At 39.0% G+C, this 21,700-nt stretch overlaps 1 protein-coding gene across 1 annotated transcript in view; it reads right to left on the bottom strand.

Annotated features, from left to right (window-relative positions):
* fbxl2 (F-box and leucine-rich repeat protein 2) overlaps positions 1-21,122 on the bottom strand; it is an 80,326-nt gene extending 59,204 nt beyond the window's left edge. The window contains exons 1-2 of the mRNA XM_057827957.1: positions 20,739-21,122; positions 4,598-4,659 (exon numbers count right to left, since the gene is read on the bottom strand). Coding sequence (XP_057683940.1) covers positions 4,598-4,659; positions 20,739-20,768 — 92 coding nt within the window. The 5' untranslated portion in view covers positions 20,769-21,122. The remainder of the gene's footprint in view (positions 1-4,597; positions 4,660-20,738) is intronic.
* Positions 21,123-21,700: the final 578 nt, after the last annotated feature.

Below are 21,700 nucleotides of genomic sequence, written 5' to 3'. Positions count from 1 at the left end.
ATGCCTACCGTCAAGCACGGTGGTGGTAGTATTATGCTGTGGGGCTGTTTTGCTACCAATGGAACTGGTGCTTTACAGAGAGTAAATGGGATAATGAAGAAGGAGGATTACCTTCAAATTCTTCAAGATAACCTAAAGTCATCAGCCCGAACATTGGGTCTGGGGCGCAGTTGGGTGTTCCAACAGGACAATGACCCCAAACACACATCAAAAGTGGTAATGAAATGGCTAAATCAGGCTAGAATTAAGGTTTTCGAATGCCCTTCACAAAGTCCTGACTTAAACACCATTGAGAACTTGTGGACAATGCTGAAGAAACAACTCCATGTCAGAAAGCCATCAAATTTAACTGAACTGCACCAATTCTGTCAAGAGGAGTGGTCAAAGATTCAACCAGAAGCTTGCCAGAAGCTTGTGGGTGGCTACCAAGAGCGCCTAATTGTAGTGAAAATTGTTGATTTGTATAAAGCAGGGAAAGGATACAAAACCATCTCCAAAACTTTGGATGTTCATCAATTAACAGTTCAGCGCAGAATACTCAGAGAGGTAAAAAAGGATCCCTAGAATGTCTGCTAAAGACTTACAGGAATCAATGGCACAGTCCAATATCTCTGTGCACACATCAACTATATGTAAAACTATGGCCAAGAATGGTGTTCATGGTATGACTCCACGGAGGAAGCCACTGCTGTCTAAAGAAATTGTTGCTCGTTTAATGTTCGCAAAAAGCCACTTAGACACTCAACAGAAGTTTTGGCAAAATATTTTGTGGACTGATGAAACCAAAGTTGAATTGTTTGGGAGTAAGACACAACGTCATGTGTGGAAGAAAAGTGGAACACCTCAACAACATCAACACCTCATCCCCACTGTGCATCATGATTTGGGGCTGCTTTGCTAACTCAGGGTCAAGGCAACTGACTGACTGACTTGTGGACTGATGAAACCAAAGTTGAATTGTTTGGGAGTAAGACACAACGTCATGTGTGGAAGAAAAGTGGAACACCTCACCAACATCAACACCTCATCCCCATTGTGCATCATGATTTGGGGCTGTTTTGCTAACTCAGGGTCAGGGCAACTTGCAATCATTAATGGAAGAATGAATTCAAAAGTTTATCAGGATGTTTCGCAGGAACCTCAGACCGTCTGTCACAGTTGAAGCTAAAACGAAGATGGATGCTGCAACAAGACAATGATCCAAAACACAGAAGTAAATCAACTTCAGAATGGTTTCAGAAGAACAAAATACACGTTCTTGAGTGGCCAAGTCAAAGTCCAGACTTGAACCCCATTGAGATGCTGTGGCATGACCTAAAGACAGCGATTCATGCCAGACATCCCAGTAATCTGACTGAATTACAGCAGTTTTGGTGATAAAAATGCGCAAAGATTAGTTCTGATTGGTGTGCCAGATTGATCCGCAGCTATGGGAAGCGTCTGGTTGAAGATTTTATTGCCAAGGGAGGGGGGGGGCACAAAATATTAAATGTGATGGTTCACTTACTAATTTTTCCCCCTTGTATCGTTTGCATACGATCCTCATTAAAATATGAAAACTTATAAATGGGTGGTTTTAGTTCAAGCACTGTTTTTTCATCTGTGTGATTTTGATAAACATCAGATCACATTTGATGGTGATTTTATGCAGGAATGTGAAAAATTCCAAAAGCTTCAGATACTTTTTCATCCCACTATATTTCATAAAAAAAACATTACAGAGTGCAGTTTTTCCGATTCAAAACACCTCACAAAATGTGAGCAACAAAATATAACGAAAATTTTTCCTTAATGCGATTGATGCCGCTTCACTAAGCTACATCCATGTTTGAAAACAATGACAGGAAAACCTAACCGTGCTCATAACACAGCAGGTCACCGGAGGACAACTTTCACATTTACCATCTTGTGACCACCTAGACTGGACGTTCTCAGCCTCCGGGCGAATTCTCTCATCAGCTTAATGATCGGACCGATCACAAGGCGGAGTGTCGCTATTCAACTTTAGATAAGAGGCGAGACAGGGTGACGCTCGCGTTGCATAACGTGACGCTATTGTTGCCCGAGTACGCTGGTGTCGGTGGGTGCACTGGTGGGGCTCGAAGCAGCAGCAACGGCACTGCGGACTTCCCCACCAGCGGAGAAGGGCTATTTATAGCATACACACACACACACACACACACACACACACACACACACAGTAAGTTTGCATATAGCAGCCTTTGACACACAATGCCTAACACACAAACGGGGTGAAATGTTGATATGCGTCAATGTTGATAAACAGTATGCAAATGGGGTCAGTGACATCTATACTAGTATATAATGAAGAAAATCATGAAAGCTCTCATATGCTAAACATTTTAGACAAATAGGGTTAAATATATTTTAAAATCTTGTTTGTTGCTGGGTGTTGGGGGGAAAAAATAAATTGATTTTTTTTTTTTTTTTTTTTGGCAAAAGGAAAGGAATAGGAACTTAAACGTAGTTTTAAAAAAAGTAGGGGTGTCGCAAAAACTATTCACAGGAATTACCAAATAATTTTCTGATGTTTGGGATAGTTGCATTTCTGCAATAAGGAAGATGGTCAAAAATAACAAATAACAAAAAACTCAAGGGAATGGATGAAAATCGCTGTAAAGGAATTGGGTGTGTGTGATGATTAGGGCTGCAGCTATCTATTATTTAGGTAATTGATTCATCTATTGATTACCGCAATTTTCCGACTATAAGGTGCACCTGACTGTAAGCCACCACCCACCAAATTTGACAAGAAAACGACATTTGTTCACTGATAAGCCGCATTGGACTATACGCTGCATTATGGGATATTTACAATGAAAGATATTAACTGGTAACACTTTATTTGACAGCGGCATCATAAGACTGTCATAAAACCAAATGAACCACCATGAAGCTTTGAACCAATTGGCAGCAAAGCTTAATTGCTTCAATAAGCTGCTCCCTTGTGGGAGACAGTCAAGCTCTGCTGCTACCTGCTGTCAACACTGTTGTTGTACAACATGCCTCCTAGAATGCATTGCAGCGCTACAGATGTAAATAACAATCAAAGTTCATTATTTCTTCAGTTACTGTTCCAGCTGTTTCATTAATTGCTAATTAGGGTATTTGGTAACTTTTTTTGACAGTGGCGCCATAAGACTGTCATAAGATAATCATAATTATGACATGACACTGTCATAAGCATTAATGAATGCTCATGACAAATGTCATTTAGTGTCATCCGGCATATTATCTCACCTTTGAACGGATGTAAAGGATCTGAGCTTGACATAAATGGCGTTAGTGACATAATTTGCTGGATAACACTTAATGACATCTGTCATAAGCATTCAGTAATGCCCGTGATAGTGTCAGAATTATGACTGTCTACAGCGGCGTCAAAAGACTATCTTTTAACCCAAATAAATCAACAAATAAGCCAGACCGGACTATAAACCACAGGATTCAAAATGAGGGAAAAATAGTAGCATCTTATAGTCCGAAAATTACGGGAGTTGAATAATAACCAATTCAGGGTGTACCCCGCCTACTGCCCGTAGTTAGCTGGGATAGGCTCCAGCACCTCTGGGACCCTCGTGAGGAAAAGCAGCATGGAAAATGAATGAATGAATAGTTAGAATAATAATATTTAATGTGTTGTAGATAAATTTTAGGATATGTAAAACAAGTGTTTATGCAACGCAATTATTTTGGCTTGCGAAGATTACACTTTCAAAAGAGCATTAAATGCAAATACAACATAAAATTCCTGAGTGTTTCTTCAAACTAATCAGTATTGCACTTTCATTTTACAAGAGCAATAAACACATTCAAAACTAAATTAAAATACCTGAGGTTAGCGTTAAACGATGTAAAAAAAATGAATAAATAATTGAGGATCTAAGTACAACAACAACAAAAAAAACAAATGGCTAGCTTAAATACGATACATGCTTTTTTTTTTTTAAATGCTCTAAAATCTTTCAACCTTATATTCCCACAAAAAAACTGCTAAACATATTTCTAAACTAAATCACGAATGCATAAACAAAAATATTGGCTCAAACAAAAACTGACCTTAAGTTGGTCTTAACAGGGAGCAGCTGGATTCAGCCATGTTAGATGAGTTATGGCATATTCATTGTTGCCACTCGAGGGCAGTGTATCCACCCAAATCAACAAAACTAAATAAAACTAAATGCAAACACTTTCAAAACAAACCATTACAACACTACTCGAATGAAACGAATCCTTGAAACAGCAACATTTGATTTTTTTTTTCTAATCGAATCACTCGAGTTGATCGAGTCATCGTTGCCGCACTAGTGATGATTTATGTGAATAATTTTGTCAATATAAACAAGAGGCCTTCAATAAGGCAAAACAAAAATATAGAAGATCACAGAAACTGCAGATATTCTATTAATTTTAATGATAGAAATTTAAGGTGACTTCGTGAATTTAGCAATCACTTAAAGTCATTACATGTATACATAGTGCATATAGTATTTTTCAATTATGAGGAAACGTATATGCAATGTATTGTGTATATGTGTGTCTGTATTGTGTGTATACGGTACTGTAATCATCATACCTAAGTAGCAGCTCTTTAGGTAGCTTCTTGTTAATGGGGGCTTCATCGCTGTTGGAGAACACCTGCAAACACACACAAGACATGCAGTAAGTATCATCCTTTTCCTGCAATGTGATCATCATGAGTTTGTATCACAGGACTTCTTGTTTTAGTACGATGTGTTGAAATCTCATATCATACACACACACACAGAACTCAATGTGTGAAGAGAACAGACAGAACATTCTAGATGATCAGGTGGGCTACCTTCGGGGTTGCGAATTTCAATTACGCCTACACGCGTCAATTCGCACTTCCTTTCAGCCGTGCGCCACAGGTGGGCGCCCAGACACAGTTAAAGGTGGTGTTAGTCTCAGCTAAAAAAGCAGGTCTTTCGCTATGATCTCTAAATTAACACTTGACCAGTAAAATCCAGCATTGTTTTCATACATAGAAGCATCACTTGCTGCTATTGTTTTTGTCACGGGCGACGGACTGCAAACACAAACAAATTATTAACACCTCTAACAAATTACCGTAATTTTCGGACTATAAAGCACATCTGACTATAAGCCGCAACCCACCAAATTTGACACGGAAATGACATTTGTTCATAGATAAGCCGGGGTGCGTCATAAGACTGTATTAAGACCAAATGAATCACCATGAAGCTTTGAACCAATTAGCTGCAAAGCTTCAGTTCTTCAAGAAGCTTCATTTGGCCATCACTTCTCCCTTGGGGGAGACAGTCAACCTCTGCTGCCACCAGCTGTCAACACTGTTGTCGTCCAACATGCCTCCTAGCATGCATTGCAGCGCTACAGATGTAAATAACAATCAAAATTCATGTTCTATGCTAATTATTTCTTCAGTTACTGTTCCAGTTGTTTCATTAATTGCTAGTTATGGTATTTGGTGACACTTTATTTGACAGTGGTGCCATTAGACTGTCATAAGACCATCGTAATTATAACAGGACACTGTCATGAGCAATAATGAATGGTTATAACAGATGTTATTTAATGTCATCCAGCAAATTATCTCACTTTTGAATGGATGTAAAAGATTAAAGATTGACATTAAAGGATTTAGTGCCATAATTTGCCGGATGGCACCTGATGACATCTGTCATAAGCATTCAGTAATGCCCATGACAGTGTCTTGTCATAATTATGACGGTCCTATGAGAGTCTTATGACGCCACTGTCAAATAAAGCGTTAGCTATTAACACAAATAAATCAACAAATAATATGATGTTGTCAATAATTATGAACGCATTAAAAAAAATCATATTAGCTCAACAAAAACTTATAACCTTATGTTTGTCTTACCAGTGAAGGGAAGTATCTTTTCTCATATTTACTGTTTGGTTGTTTGTATTACTTTAAAACACCCAATATAAAATAAATAGCATTCATTTCATAATTTAAGAAAAAGCAACCATAATAAATTTGATATTATGAACAGTTGGACTTGAAATGTTTAGAATTTGCAGCGCCAAGACAACGGGCAGATAAGGGCAGAACAGATACAGGACGCCTTCTGACCACAGAAGCCCTAAGCGCACGTCATGCAGCTGACTGGGCAAGATTGACGCTGACTAGCAGGTGATAGTCAAGACATCTACAAGCCCACATCTGCACCACCAAATCCCGCCATCAGCTCTTCTGGAGGCCAACAATGGGCAGTCCAGAACAATGACGGGACATCTTGTCTTGCCACAAATAAACATCTGATAATGAGGTGGCAAAATCCTCAACTCTCATTGCACTGACAACAGTAACACCCAAAACCCTCCTGCCCAGTCCACAACAGAAAATAATCCTAAACAGCGCTCAAACACACCCTCTTTCCAGGCCACAGCCCGCCTCACCAGGGCGTTTAGACTGAATGTTTAACTAATCGTTGTCATTTTTCTCGGGAATCTTTTGTTAACTTGTGATATGGTGACTCTGGATCAGGGGTCGCGTTAACCGAATATTTTCCGTCGTTGACCGGTTTTTTAAAACGGTGACGGAAAAAACTGAAGTCCGTCCGTCATTTTGACAGGCTGCAATTCACACCCCAGACCACAGGGTGGCGAGTGAGCATATTAATTAGCTATTGTCTCTCTTAATGCATGACGTCGTTGGCTATTCAGTCAGAATATTGTAGAGTCACCGGGGTCTGGCGGGGGCACCGTGATTGACACATCAATGCGAGGTTCTTATTGGTGCATCCGGTGTGCCAGCGCGTCATCCAATTGGTGGACTAGATTGCCGCCTGTGTATAGGCCCCAATCACATGACGTCACAACTCCGCCCCCCTGACTGGAGCCACCATATTGTCCGTCAGCTCGTCGTGTTTACACATTACCGCTACGTACATTCCTTCTATTACGGCGTGTTTTTCTGCTCGTTAACATTAATAATCAAAATGGTGAAGGCGTGTGTGGCGGTTGGTTGCAGTAACAGAGAAGATAGACGGAGAGACTTGAAGTTCTACCGTATTCTGAGAGACCCGAAGAGGAGAGCGAGATGGACTGCTGTAATTCGACAAGAAATCTGGGCACCAAACGATCACCACAGACTATGTAGTAGTCATTTTATATCTGGTAAGATGCATTTAATATATATTTAGAAGATTTTGGGCTGACAACCACAATTAAGATCATTGTGTGACGTTGGTGATTGGGGTCTATATAGTTGCCTCTTTTTCTTTGGGGGTGGAGTTGTTGTTTTGTTGGTGTTGTTGGCGGTAAGCAGAGTAAAAAGAGGGAGAAAAATACGACTTCCGTGTCTAATTTTTCGCCGCCAAGCAAGCGTTACAATATTAATTAAAAATGAATGAAAACTAAATACTATTGAATATGTCATCATTATCATTTTTAAAATTTAAGTGACGGGTAAAAATAGATTATGACCGGATTTTTATGACCCTGTCAGTCAAAAGGACAGACAACGAAAATATCTAGCGCAACCTCTGCTCTGGATCCAGTTTGCCTCCTCGCTTGGGTCTGTCTGTGCTATACAATTGCTGCAGACTTGGAATAAATTGTCAACTTGTATTTTGAAGCATTTTTCCAGCTTTTAAAATTGAGTCAGCACAAGGGGTTAAGACTAAGGTGAATATGTGGAGTTTGGCCTTCTGGTCGGGTTGTTGGCTTCCGCCGGTCCGGGTCGTTAGAATTGCGCTAGCACGATTCCGGTGGTTCGACTGGCGTGATTGCGGCAATCTGGCTAAGAGGTCAGATTCCTTCAATAGGCAGCTGGAGCGAGCAATGTTGGATGAGTTGTGTCATATTCACTGTTGCCACCAGAGGGCAGTGTATCTACCCAAATGAATAAAATTCAATGCAATACTTTCAAAACAAACCATTACAACGCCACTCTAATTAAACGAATCCTCGAAGCAGCAACATTTGATTCGAAGTTCAAGTTATTCGAATAATCGTTGCAGCACTAGTTCTGAGTGTAAAACACAGTCACACCCCTAGAATGAATATGGAATTGCCGTTTTTACAGAGGCTATTTCACATCGTGATTCCACCAAATTACCACGAGAGCCGTCAGGGACAATGTCATTTTTTTTTTGTATCAGAGCCTCAATTTTAGTATATGACGTAAAAGCGTGAAAGGGGACTGACGTTAAAGTGCCAACTGTAGTTCCGCCCACACTCAATACATCAAGTTGCCTCCCAAGAAGTGCACTTGTGTGACATGAGATGATGTCTAAAGATTACAATATCAGTGTTGGGACGGACCGCTTCCCACGCCGGCCCGGCCGCATTCCCAAGCTGGGAGTTCCTGTTCCGTGTTGCTGATTTGTAATTGGAATAGCACAGGAGGAAGAAGTCAACCGGATAATTTATTGCCTTACAAGATATCGTGTCAGACCCATAATAGAGGCCGGGACGTCAGACATGCACTTCTCCCACAGTGTTCCATTAAAAGAAACCGTTGCCTTTTTGCATGTATACCAACCGTTTTGCTTGTGTAAAAGGCAGTACAGTAGATAGCATGCTAATGCATTGATAAAAGACTGACTTATCGTGAGCTGCTGTGTCATTGTGTGAAACTAGCGTTATGACAATACAGTGGTACCTCTACATACGATCGCTTCGACACACGAACTTTTCGACATCCGACGTAAAATTTGACTCCCCATTTGTTTCTACATCCGACGACATGCTCGAAATACGACGACAATGGCAGCACCGCAGACGAAAGCACGGCGGATTTTCTTGTGTGACAAATCAACACAGGTTTCAGAAAAGGTTGGTACAGGTGGTGAAACAAGGAAAAAGTTGACGCTTACCTTCTAAATGAAGATGCAAATGACAGAAAAATATGAGCGTGGGGTGAAATGGCTCAACAATACATCTCCACGGTCCTCCTCCGACCATCGTTCGCCAGTCTTTATAAGTTAAGCTGACAATTCTTATTGTGGTAACATCTCCAGAGAAATCGCCAGCTTTGCCACGTTTTCATCATTTCTTTCACAACTTATTCAACACAAAATGCCTGCTGTCTGCCGCAATTGACGATGTTCTCAAGAAAGCATTGAAAGCGAAAGTAAACTCTCACCCGCTCCCCTCCCTCTTTGTCACGTCAGCCCCGCGGTGCCTTCAGGTACAGAAAAAAACGTCCGCCTTATTAGAACCCGTTTCGTTACACTATTACAGGAATTATTATTATTATTATATTATTAATCCGATTTTTATTTATTATTTATCTGTTTTGCTATATGTAATTGCCATTTGTAATAGTACCAGCAGTATTTTTTAAGGATTTAGTGCAGGTTTTTGGGCTGTGGAACGAATTAATGGAATTATAATGTATTCCTATGGGAAAATCCTGCTCGACATACGACCATTTCGACTTACAAACAAGGTCCTGGAACGGATTAACTTTGTATGTAGAGGTACCACTGTATACTGAAAAGGTGATATATAGCAATACATTGTAGCCTAAAAGGTTATCGATATGCGCCCACCAACAATCGAAATATCCTTTTTAAGGGCGGCAGTAGGCATGTGCCGGTATGAGATTTTGACGGTACGATAACCGTGAGCAAAAATACCGCCGTTTCACGGTATCAAGGTATTGCAATTATAGCTCCAAAATGTGTTATTTTGAGATGTATGGGTTAAAAAAGAATAACTTTTTTCCATTGAACAGGATTTTTTTTTCAGAACATAGTTGCAAATTGGAATATGAATGTATTGTTAAAATACATAAATTATCAATAAAAAAAACAAATATTTTAAATAAAATTAAAATATAACGTAGACTATACCCACAGCCACAGCTCAAGTTGCTCAAGTTTAGAGCAAGAACAAAATAATTTCTATAAAAAAAGTAAAAACTCTTCTGAATAAAATTTTAAAAAATTTATACTGCATAATTTTTTTTGAGGATTGAAAAGCTCAAGTGAAGTTTCGCCATTTTCAGCCACTGTGTCAACTCTAGTCTACATGATGTCATGCCTTTGTGTTAGAAAGAACAAAGAATTCAAAAGTTAATAAGTTAGTTAAAAATGTGTAAGTTAGTTGAAATGTAAACATTGTTGTGGAAAGGTTTCACCTAAAATAAATAATAAATCATTGAGAGTGAGACCTCTCCTTGATTTGATCCAGCGAACGTGGATTTGTGCTTAGCAAGATCATCTTTCCTCAATTAACGATCTTTGATGCTATGCCTTTTTTTCCCCTTCATTCAAGTGAATCAAGGCTTGTTTTCTCACTCTGCGGCTGTAACACTCAACGAAGTTGCTCTCCCAGCTAAGCCTAGGCTAACATTCGTCTTTTATAAGCTTTTAGTTAGTTTGTATATCGAATTTCAAAGGAAAATATGTGTTTTGTTTTTGGCGAACTTTTTCATACTGCTAATGTGTTTAGCTACTCACACATGGAAAAATACAATTGTACAACGTTTTAAATGTATTCATTTTGTATATTCCACTTACCACGATTTGAGAGCTCAATAAATTGAAGAAAAGAACGCCTTAATTTTGGAGTATTTGTTTAGGGTTCGCTGGCTGTTTAGCCGATAGTCACTTTCACACACAGCAACAAACGGGAGGGGGTGAGCGCTGCCGCGCCACGCCACTTCTGGCTGCATTTTTGACACATGAAAAATGGCGAATACCGTACTACAGTCTGACGGAAAATTTTATTGGTTTTGAAACCGCGACGTTTTCACACCACGGTACACCGTGAAACCGGTAACCGGCACATGTCTAGGCGGCAGCTATCGATTATTTTAGGAGTCGATTAATCGATGAACTTATTAGTTAATATAAAAAATTTAAATACCTGAGCAGAGCCTCAAACGGTATAAAAAAACAATAAATGAGGATCTAAGTACAACAAAAGAACAATTGGCTAACTTACGTAGCAAAAGTCAGCTAGCTTAATTGCTTTTTTTTTTTTTTACAATGCTCTTAACAAATGGTTCAAACACATATTCCCCCCCCAAAAAAGTTAAATATACCTATGAACTAAATTACAATTACAAATTACAAACATGAGCTTAAGTTGGTCTTACCAGGGAGCAGCTGGATTCAGCTATGTGAAATGAGTTATGTCATTCACAGTTACGAACAGAGGGTCGTGTATCCATCCATAATCAATAAAACTAAATGCAAACACTTTCAAATCAAACCATTACAATGCCACTTTAATTAAACTAATACTCGAAGCAGCAAAATTTAATTTAAATCTTTTTTCTAATCAAATTACTCGAGTCAATCGATTAATCCTTGAGGCACAAATCCTAAACCCAAAATGAACTCATTGCCTCGAATTAGGTGTCACTGATGGCCATAGATGCCCAATTCCTTTGAAGAGGGAGGGTGGCAGCGAATGAACATTCGCTGCCACCCTCCCAGTTCAAATGGTTTGGACGTCTACTCGTGATAAACTCATTCCAATTAAAAGCAAAAGGATGAAAATAGCTTGTTTTTCTATTTATTCGTTGTTTTGTAAAATTATATTGATAATTTTTATATCGCCATATCTTGAGATAATCGTTATGGTGAGCCTTGTATCTCAAACCCAGAGGTTTCTACCGCTATGTGAATCTACTAGCAACATCCTGCCTTCATTTCATTCTTTCAAGGCAACAGCAGATTAAGCTCCACAAACAGCAAACACACACTCGTTTGTGGAACCACTATCAAGCTGACAAGCAGACGATGGGAGAAAGTCAAGTAGCATCAAGTCTGCGAGAATGTCAGCAATGCACAAGTGATGTCACAGATAAAAAATGTCAACAGAGGACAAGCATAAGACTGGCCTCATGTTATGGTTACAAATTGCTAGATGGATTAGCGTCAGGGCTAAAAGTTAGTAGCAAGTTAGCAATACACAGGGAACAAATGAGGCTACAAGTGGTCAGAAATTCAGCTATTTTAGATGAAAAAAAAATCACGACAATATCCAAATAATACACTAGTTTTATGTACATGAGAAAGCTAAATTGTACTTTGTTGACAAGCTTAAAACGGCAGTTACCTTCCCTGCGAACTTCAGTGACAGGATGTGATGCGTTTTGTGAGTAAATGATGACTTGCTAAATATTCACTTTGTGCACAAGGAGACCAATGGTGTCTTTGAGACAAAAATAATTAGCACAGCCCACCTTCATTTCTAGAGCTGGGAATCTTTGGGCACCTAACGATTCGATTACGACTACGATTCAGAGGCTCCGATTCGATTATAAAACGATTATTGATGCACCCCCCTCCTTTGTTTTTTTTTTTTTTTTTAAATGTTTTGTACATTAGTTCCAAAATTCTTCAAAAATACTCTCAGGCTAAACCACACTACGATTTCAGTATCAAGTTAACATATAGCTGTAAACAAATATACAAAAATAACATTAAATAAAAAACTCCAGTCCCCATTCTGTATCAGCAGCTTTAAACTACATTCAATTAATTTAATGTTGTGAATCAACCGTTAAATTTGTTAAAATTGCTCCCGTTATTCCATAATTTCCCTTTTGTCTACTTTCGACATGTGAATGTTTTAAAACTATTTTAAAGATAGATTCAAGTCAATATTTTACCGATTTAGGAGTATTTTAGATAAAAAGTTAATTAGGTTTGCTTGGAAGGTTCGCTACAACAGCCTTGCAGGGAAGTGTACTGCTTTAAGATGGCGGCCGTTTATAACGCCCGCATCTAGCTTTTTGTAGATGTGCTGCTAACACTACCAAATCTATATTACATCTAGTCCTATATAAATGATATCCACCGTAACATTATATGGATGTACTTTGTAGCAGCTTTTCGGCAGCAGTCAGGTATGTTGTTGTGTTTTTTTTTATCTCGTTGCATGAGTTGAGCTAGAGCCGTGAGTTGACCATTGGCATTACCCGAGGGGCCGGGTAATGGGAAGCATGACGTTTAGCTACTCTCGCTCCGTTCCGTCCCGAAGACCGCGCGGCGCGCTGAGTGTTGTTTACTTCCGCTTTACTTTGCATATTTCAATAATCTGGATGTTTGTGAATCGTTCTCGAATCTTCCACGGCCGAATCGCGAATAATTTAAGAATCGGAAATTTTGCACACCTCTATTCATTTCAGTGCTAGTTATCTCATTTGTGCTAATAAAAGTGACAGGTGGTCATATTTTTTGCAAAATGTGTTTAAAATTCATAACTTAGTAAATAATAATCAATTGTGCATAAAGAAGACAAAAGGTGTCTTTGATGAATACAGTATTTAGCATCCCACCCTTATTTCAGTGCTACAAAGATCTAACTTGTGCTAATATGAGTAACAGGTGGTCGAAAATTTAGCTAAATGTGTTTAAGTTTTATAATTTAAAACTAACTCATAAACTTGTGTCCCACAAGGACAAATTGTGTCTTTGTTGACCAAATTAATGTGCAGCCAACTCTCATTAAAGAGTTGTAGTGAGCCAACTTGTGCTAATTTGAGTGACAGGTGGTCATGTATTTTGCTAAATGTGTTTAAAATGCATAACTTAGTACTTAATCATCAATTTGTGACCAAAAAAGAAAAATGGTGTCTTTGATGAAAACATGAATTTGCAAACCACCCTCATTTCACTTCTGCAGTTAGCCAACTGGTGATAATTTGAGGAACAGGTGGTCATAAATTTTGCTAAATGTGTTTAAATTCTAAAATGTAATACTAAATAATAAACTTCTGTACAAAGAGGACAAATGGTGTCTTTGTTGTCCAAATTAATGTGCGGCTTACTCTCATTGAAGTGGTGTAGTGTGCCAACTTGTGCTAATTTGAATAACAGGTGGTCATGTATTTTGCTAAATGTGTTTAAAATGCATACCGTAATTTTCGGACTATAAGCCGCTACTTTTTTCCTTCATTTTGAATCCTGTGGCTTATAGGCCAGTGCTGCTTATTTGTTGATTTGTTTGGGTAAATAGGTAACACTTAACTTGAAGGCGGCGTCATAAGACTGCCATAATTATGACATGACACTATCATGGTCATTACTGAATGCTTATGTCATTGTCATCCGGCTATTTATGTCACTAACTCCATTTCCAACTTGGATCTTTTACATAAAGTGAGATAATTTGTCGGATAACACTAAATCACATCTGTTGTAAGCATTCATTAATGCTCATGACAGTGTTATGTCATAGTTATTATTGTCTAATGACAGACAGTCTTATGGCACCACTGTCAACAAAAGTGTTACTAAATACCATAATTCTCAATTAATTAAACAACTAGAAGAGTAACTGAAGAAATAATTAGCACATACCATAAATTTTGATTGTTACTTACATCTGTAGCGCTGCAATGCATGCTAGGAGGCATTTTGGACAACAACGGTGTTGACAGCAGGTGGCGGCAGAGGTTAACTGTCTCCCTCAAGGGAGCAGTGATGGCCAAACGAAGCTTCTTGAAGCAATGAAGCTTTGAACCAATTGGCCGCAAATGGTAGTTCATTTGGTCTCATGAAAGTCTTATGATCCCACTGTCTAAGTGTTATCGGTTAATATCTTTTGGTATGAATATCCCATAATACAGCAAGGATAGCTGCAGCTTATAGTCCATTGAGGTTATCTGTGAACAACTGCCATTTTTGTGCCAAATTTGGTGGGTGGCGGCTTATAGTCAGGTGCGACGTATAGTGCGAAAATTACGGTAATTTAGCATGTAATCATCAATATGTGACGACAAATGTTGTCTTTGATGAAAATATACAGGTAAATGTGCAACCCACCCTCAATTCAGTTCTGCAGTTAGCTAACTGGTGCTAATTTGAGTAACTGGTGGTCATAAATTTTGCCAAATGTGTTTAAATTCTACAATTTAATACTAAATCATCAACTTGTGTCCCAAGAGGACAAATGGTGTCTTTGTTGACCAAATTAATGCGCCACCTGCTCTCATTAAAGTGCTGTATTGATCTAACTTGTGCTAATTTGAGCAACGGGTGGCCATCATTTTAGTTACTGGTAATTTAAATTGTATAACTTCCTACTAAATAATCAATTTGTGCACAAATAGTACAAATGGCGGGTTTGTTTTACAGATGAATGTGAATCCCCTCCCCCATCATTTCAGTGTTGCATTGAGCCAACTTTATTTGAGTGACAGGTAATAATTATAATGCCTCGGATTTATATAGTGTTTTTTTGGACACTCAAAGACGCTTGGCATTGTATTGTTCTTTCACTTCGCATTGTTGGTGGTAAGCCACAACTGTAGCTACAGCTGCCCTGGGGCAGGATGACAGAAGCGAGGCATCCAATCTGTGCCATCGGCCCTCGTTCTCACACTCCTTTCACACAGGAAAGTAGGGTGAAGTATCTTGCTCAATGATACAACAACAACGGGCTCAGGTAGGAGCTGGAATAAAACCCTTGAGTCTTCAATCAGTGGTGGTCTAAATGCGTTTGAAATGTACACTGAAACTTGGCATGTATAAGATTCTGACGGTATGATAGCCTTAAGCAAAAATATCACGGTTTCACGGTATTGCAATTACAGCTCTAAAATGTGTTACTTTGAGAAATCTGGGTTTAAAAAGAAAAATCCATTGAACATGATTTTTATTTTTCAAAACATATTAGTAAATTGAAATAAATTGCATTTAATTTTTTTTTAAAAACACACAAAAAATAACCGAAGTAGTGCTGCAACAAATAATCGATTAACTTGAGGATTCAATTAGAAAAAAATATTCGAATTAAATTTTATTGCTTCGAGTATTTGTTTAATTAAAGTGGAGTTGTAATGGTTTATTATGAAAGTGTTTGCATTTAGTTTTATTGATTAGGGTGGATACACTGCCCTCTGGTCTGGCTCTATGCACATGGCTGAATCCAACTGCTCCCTGTTAAGACCAACATAAGTTTTTGTTTTAGCTAATGTTTTTTAATGTATTCATAATTTAGTATATAGGTATTTTTAGCCGTTTTTGTGGGAATATGTGTCTGAACCATTTGTTAAGAGCATTGTAAAAAAAAGAGCATGCTATAAAACTAGCATTTTATTGCATTTAAGCTAGCAGACTGTTTCTATGTAAGTTACCCAATTGTTCTTTTGTTGTCCATAGATCCTCATTTTAAAAAAATGTACAGTTTGAGGCTCAGCTCAAGTATTTTAATTTTTCATGTTCCTTATCCGAATACTCGATTATTCAAACTAAGTAGTTCATCGATTAATCGACTACTAAAATATTCGATAGCTGCAGCCGTAAACTGAAGCATTCTAAATAAAAGGAAAATAAAGGCAGTCCTTTAGGTGAGCGTAAGCCCACAGCTCAACATTTTTACCATCAAAACAAAAATAATTTAATTATTTTCCATAAAAAGCATGTGTGTATGACTCGTATCATGTTTACATTATACACACACTCTCTCATGCTAAACACGCTGGAGTTAAATCTCGCAGCTGCTGGGAAAGGTTCATGAAAGTGCTTACTAACCCTTAATTTTGTATAAATGCGAAATCATATTGGGAGGCATAGTCTCCACGGCAGCCACCCACTGCAAACATGTATTACATGTCGGTTGGCCCTCCTCCTCTAAGCCGCGACCGTCTGTAACTTTTCTGTAGCCGAAGTATTCCCATACCAGCGATTTCGTTTTCTTCGATGGGGGGAAAAAAGTTCAGGAGTTTCACCTCCTCCAGCAATCGTGTAGCACAGCTGACTCACTGACACTGAGCAACAACCGGTGGGGGAGGGTTGAGCCGTGCATCAGCAAGCTAGGGATTTCTCCCTGCATTTTTGAGACATAAAAATTAGCTAACACAATAGGGACCGTATGACGGAAAATTTTTGCGGTTTTGAAACCTTTACGTTTTCATACCACGGTATCATTTGAAACCGGTAATCAGCACAACATGCATTCACAGTCAATCCTGCCCAGTTAACCCTTTCATGAACTAATTAAGTTGTTGTTTTTTTAACCGTTATATGGTTTAACTCACTGGCTGCTATTGACTGGAAATGAATTGAATGTCTATCACAATCAATGGCATGCAATGAGTACTTTCAAGCCCGTCGACAGGGGGGCGGCAACCATGTATATTGTCCCGGGCTTCAGGACCATAGGGGCCCCTGAATGACCATTCATTTATTTTACTTTACATTCACATATTTCTTTTTTATTTGAATCATTGTCTGATTATATATTATGTTCTACTCGATATATACTTAAAAACAAAATATTTCCAATATTTTTTTTTTCCTTTTTTTGCACAACGCCCCCACACCCCCTCTGTCTTAGCAGAGAATGGTTTGACCCCGCTCTGGCGCACTCAAGGCTGCACTACTACTATTTCCCTGGAGCGGGAAATTTAAATCTGTCATTGTTATAAACTCTAAACATGGCGAGTCGTCATAAATCGGGAACGCAGAAAACAAAAGAAAAAGAGATGAAGATCATAGAGGTGAATGAGAAAAAAATGAAGTTTTTAAAAGGGGGACAAGAAGCCAGAGAATTAGGGCTAGAGTTGGCTGTGGACAGTGATGTCGGTAAGTAAACAACAGTTGCCAACACTGAACGTTTACATTCGCGATCACCGTGACCAAAGCCCGATTTGAGTCTGTCACCGGTTGCTTGTAGCCTATTGAGCTGCGGTATGGCAAGACATGCTGCTCGTGTTAGTTATACTGTTTTGTTGTTTAGCAGGCAGGCATAGCACTCTCAGTTGTATTGTACTGTAATTCTACATGGGACAATAGATGAAAATTGTTTGTTTATATTGTGTCACATCACAATACGGTCTGTTAAATTTAACTGTCCATCTCATATTAAATAATTTGAAAATGTACACTGTCATTGCTTGTAAAGCATTAAAAGTACTGCATATGTTGTGGTGACAGGGGGCAGGGGTGGGATGCGGGGGACCTATAATGGTCTCTTGTCCCCGGGTCTCTGCAAGTCTGTTGACAGCCCTGAGTTCATTATTATGTGGGAAAAAATAATCTAATTTAACCAGAGTGTATTTTGGTTTTATTCATTTTAATTTGGTTCATTGTGAAATTGTAGATGGCGGAAAACACTCAGGCGACTTGAAGTTCTGCTCCGAGACCCTCAATTTGGCCAAATTTCAAAATTGTCCAATATGCATGTGTGATACATCATTGGAAATCTTAAAATCTCAATTTTCTGGGGGAAGAAACATTTTGAACTGGAGGGAATTAAGAAAAAAACCCTAACTGGAGGTGAGAGCACAGGAGAGCATAATTAAAGACGTGATGATTTTAACGAGATATTATCTTGAACTTACCTCTTTTCAATCCAAAAACTCCATGTAGCATTTATCACCGAGTGTCAAGAAACAGCTGTAAATGGCCACAGTTGGATTTTTGGGGGATTTTATGGGTGAAACATGGTAATACTAGTATAACAAGGGTCGCGATGCAGAAATCGCAGACATCAAGGAGTGGTCGAGATTTTCATTTTCGTATATTTACCCTTTTAAACTTTTTTTTTTTTTTCAATTTTACTTTGTTTCATTGTGACGTTATTTGTTTAAAAGTTTAAAATATGTGAGCAAATATTTTTTAAAACTAAATATTAGACATCAATTAATGATTCTAAGCTAAAAATGAGACATTTCGAAGAATTAATACGATTACTTACCTTCTTTTTATGGCTAGGTTGAAACAAAAGCGGTTGCGTGACGTCTGCAAACGGGTTTCCTATGAGGCGCTGTTTTGTAAAGCAGCACATGCTGAAAATTACGAAATTTTCTCACATTTAGCGCCACACAGTGTTTAAAATGGTGTGAAATTTTTAGAGTCACTTTTTTTTGTTTTTGCACATTTACAACATTATTAAGCAACTTAAATATTCATTATTAGATAAGAAGTTTTGGACCTGATTCTTTAAATCCAGAACTAAATAATTAATTTAAATCTTAAATTTATATCCTATATCCTAAATGTTAAATCAGGAAACGGTCGGAACTAAATATTTAGCTTAATATGCAAATTCACATGACTGGAGACCGGAAGTAACAAAATAAAAGCTGGCGGAGCAGCTCAGACTGTCTGTTTACGTTGCTTGAAAATGAATAAAACCTACTCAACGGTGGCAGTCTGCTCTTAAACATGAGTCATTGTGATAATAACAATATATAGGTAAGAAGCATATTTAGGAGAAACTATTTAAAGAGCATTTTGTGTGCTCCAGCTTTTATCTTGTTACTTCCGGTCTCAATTCATGTAAATTTGCATATTAAGCTAAATATTTAGTTCCAACTGTTTCCAGATTTAGCATTTAGGATATAAGATAGAAATATAAGATTTAAATTAAATATTTAGTTCTGGATTTAAACATTGTGGTACAAAACTTATTTAAAAATGAATATTTAAGTTGCTAAATAATGTTGTAAATAGGGCTGCAGCTATCGAATATTTTAGTAGTCGATTAATCGATGAACCATTACTTCGAATAATCGAGTAATCGGATAAGGAACATGAAAAATTAAATTACCTGAGCTGAGCCTCAAACGGTATAATAAATAAATAAATGAGGATCTATGTACAACAAAAGAACAATTGGCTAACTTACATAGCAAAAAACCGCTAGTTTAAATGCTATAAACTTTTTTTACAGTGCTCTTAACAAATGGTTCAGACACATATTCCCACAAAAATAGGCTAAATATACCTATAAACTAAATTACGAATGCATTTTTTAAAAAAAACATTAACTCAAACAAAAACTTAGCTTATGGTCTAGCTATGGCTTAAAAGCTTATGTTGGTCTTAACAGGGAGCACCTGGATTCAGCCATGTGAAGTTAGGCACTCTAGAAGGCAGTGTATACACCGAAATCAATAAAACTAAATGGCAACTTTCAAAATGAACCAGTACAACGCTACTTAAATTAAACGAACACTCAAAGCAGCAAAATTGAATTCGAATCTTTTTTTCTAATCGAATACTCGAGTTAATCGATTAATCGTTGCAGCACTGGTTGTAAATGTGAAAGAAAAAAAAAAGAGACTTAATAAATTTACACGTTTTAAACACTGTGTGACGCTAAATGTGAGAAAATGTCGTAATTTTCAGCATGTGCTGCTTTACAAACGGCGCCCCATAGTTTCCAGGGTAAAACGGACAAATTAAAAATAGTTTGGGGGCTTAATGTGCCATGAATCTGCTATGGCAGCATATGGACACATTGTTCTATCAAACATAACAGTTCTTTTGGCTTAAAATACAGTAGTTTATTTTAAAGAGGATGCAAGAGCAGAAACTGCTTTTTCAGCCTTGTCTGTGTTTTATGCCATATTCTTTTCTGTGTCAGACAATGAGTTAATATGAAAACTCTACATCATGTTTACAAAGGAGACACATTGTGCTCACCTCAAAAAGGTGAATATGCATCATAATTAGATGTTGTAAAACGTGTGCAAAATGTATGACAATATATAGAGAAAACAACTGAATTGTGGTTGTGTTGACAAACTGCAAACAGCACTGTATATGCAACATGCATCTCACCAGCGCCCTGCCGAGCGCGCACCCCCGCCCTCCCCGCTGGGAGCCGGTCATCTGAGGCGACAGCGGCCGCCTGCCTGCCTGGCTGGCTGGGGGGGAGGCGTCAGCCCCGAGCACCGCGTCGCCGCTGTTTACGTTCCATAACCGGGGCCAACACATACCAACCCATAAGCCCCGCGACTCCCACAGTTAAAGCACTGGTCCTACCTCGAAGCGGCCCTTGGTGATCCCGTTCATGTCTGCGGCGTCCCTGCTCCCGAGCCGCGTCGACGCCAGCCGAGCCGCCCGGCGCTGCTGTCTCTGTCGCCGTTTTATTTTCGCGTCGCGTCGGTGTCGCTATCGTCGAAAAGTGGTGCTACCGCTCCGGGAGCCGAGACGAGTGCAACCGGAGGAGCTAGCAGGCACCTCACGCCCTCCTCCGCTTCTTCTTTTTCGTCGTCGTGGTGTGCTGCCAGCCGGGTGAGAGGCTGCCTGGTGCCGAAGAGGGCGTTGGAGGTGGTGGTGGTGCTTCGGGGCGGTCGCAGCAGGCCGGCGGCTCCCCAGCAGCTGCCCGTCTCATCGCAGGACGAACAAAATAACAATAATAACATGGACGCTAGTGTTGTATCGGTCGCGAACGATTCGTTCTTTTTGAACGAATTGTTTTGGTGAACGAGACCGAACTAATCATCATCTGCACTGATTCGTTCTATGAAGGTGGTGCTTGTTCGCTGCGTGGGAGGGCGTTGAGCAAGCGGCAGCGTCTTCTGACATCGCACACGACCAATCAGACGCCAGCCTCATCGCGGGCAGGGGAGGGACCGGAAACAGAATCAGGGCGTTTGTCACTCACGTCCACGTGTGGCCAATAAGCAGCCAGCGTGCAGGCAGGGGGGCAAGACTGAGTTTTGTCACTTCCCGTTCAGTGACTCGGTCCTCCGGTTCCTGACCTAGCTTGCTGCTAACTTGATTTTCCAGTAATGACTATGCGGTGAATGAATCAGAAAATGAAAGGAAATGACTTTGTCACATATTTGTTAACGTGGAGCCTATCAAATGCTGCTCAAACAGACAAAAACACCACACAAATCTAGCGAGCATTGTTTAGAGTAGTACTTTTCTCAACAAACTCGTGACTGCCTATGACGACATACTATCAAATTTACAGTAATTTAAAACACGGGTAGCTA

Source organism: Corythoichthys intestinalis, chromosome 22 (assembly GCF_030265065.1).
Source record: "Corythoichthys intestinalis isolate RoL2023-P3 chromosome 22, ASM3026506v1, whole genome shotgun sequence".
NCBI lineage: Eukaryota > Metazoa > Chordata > Actinopteri > Syngnathiformes > Syngnathidae > Corythoichthys > Corythoichthys intestinalis.
The sequence above is the reverse complement of the archived record's forward strand: the minus strand, read 5'-3'. Positions and strand labels throughout refer to the sequence as shown.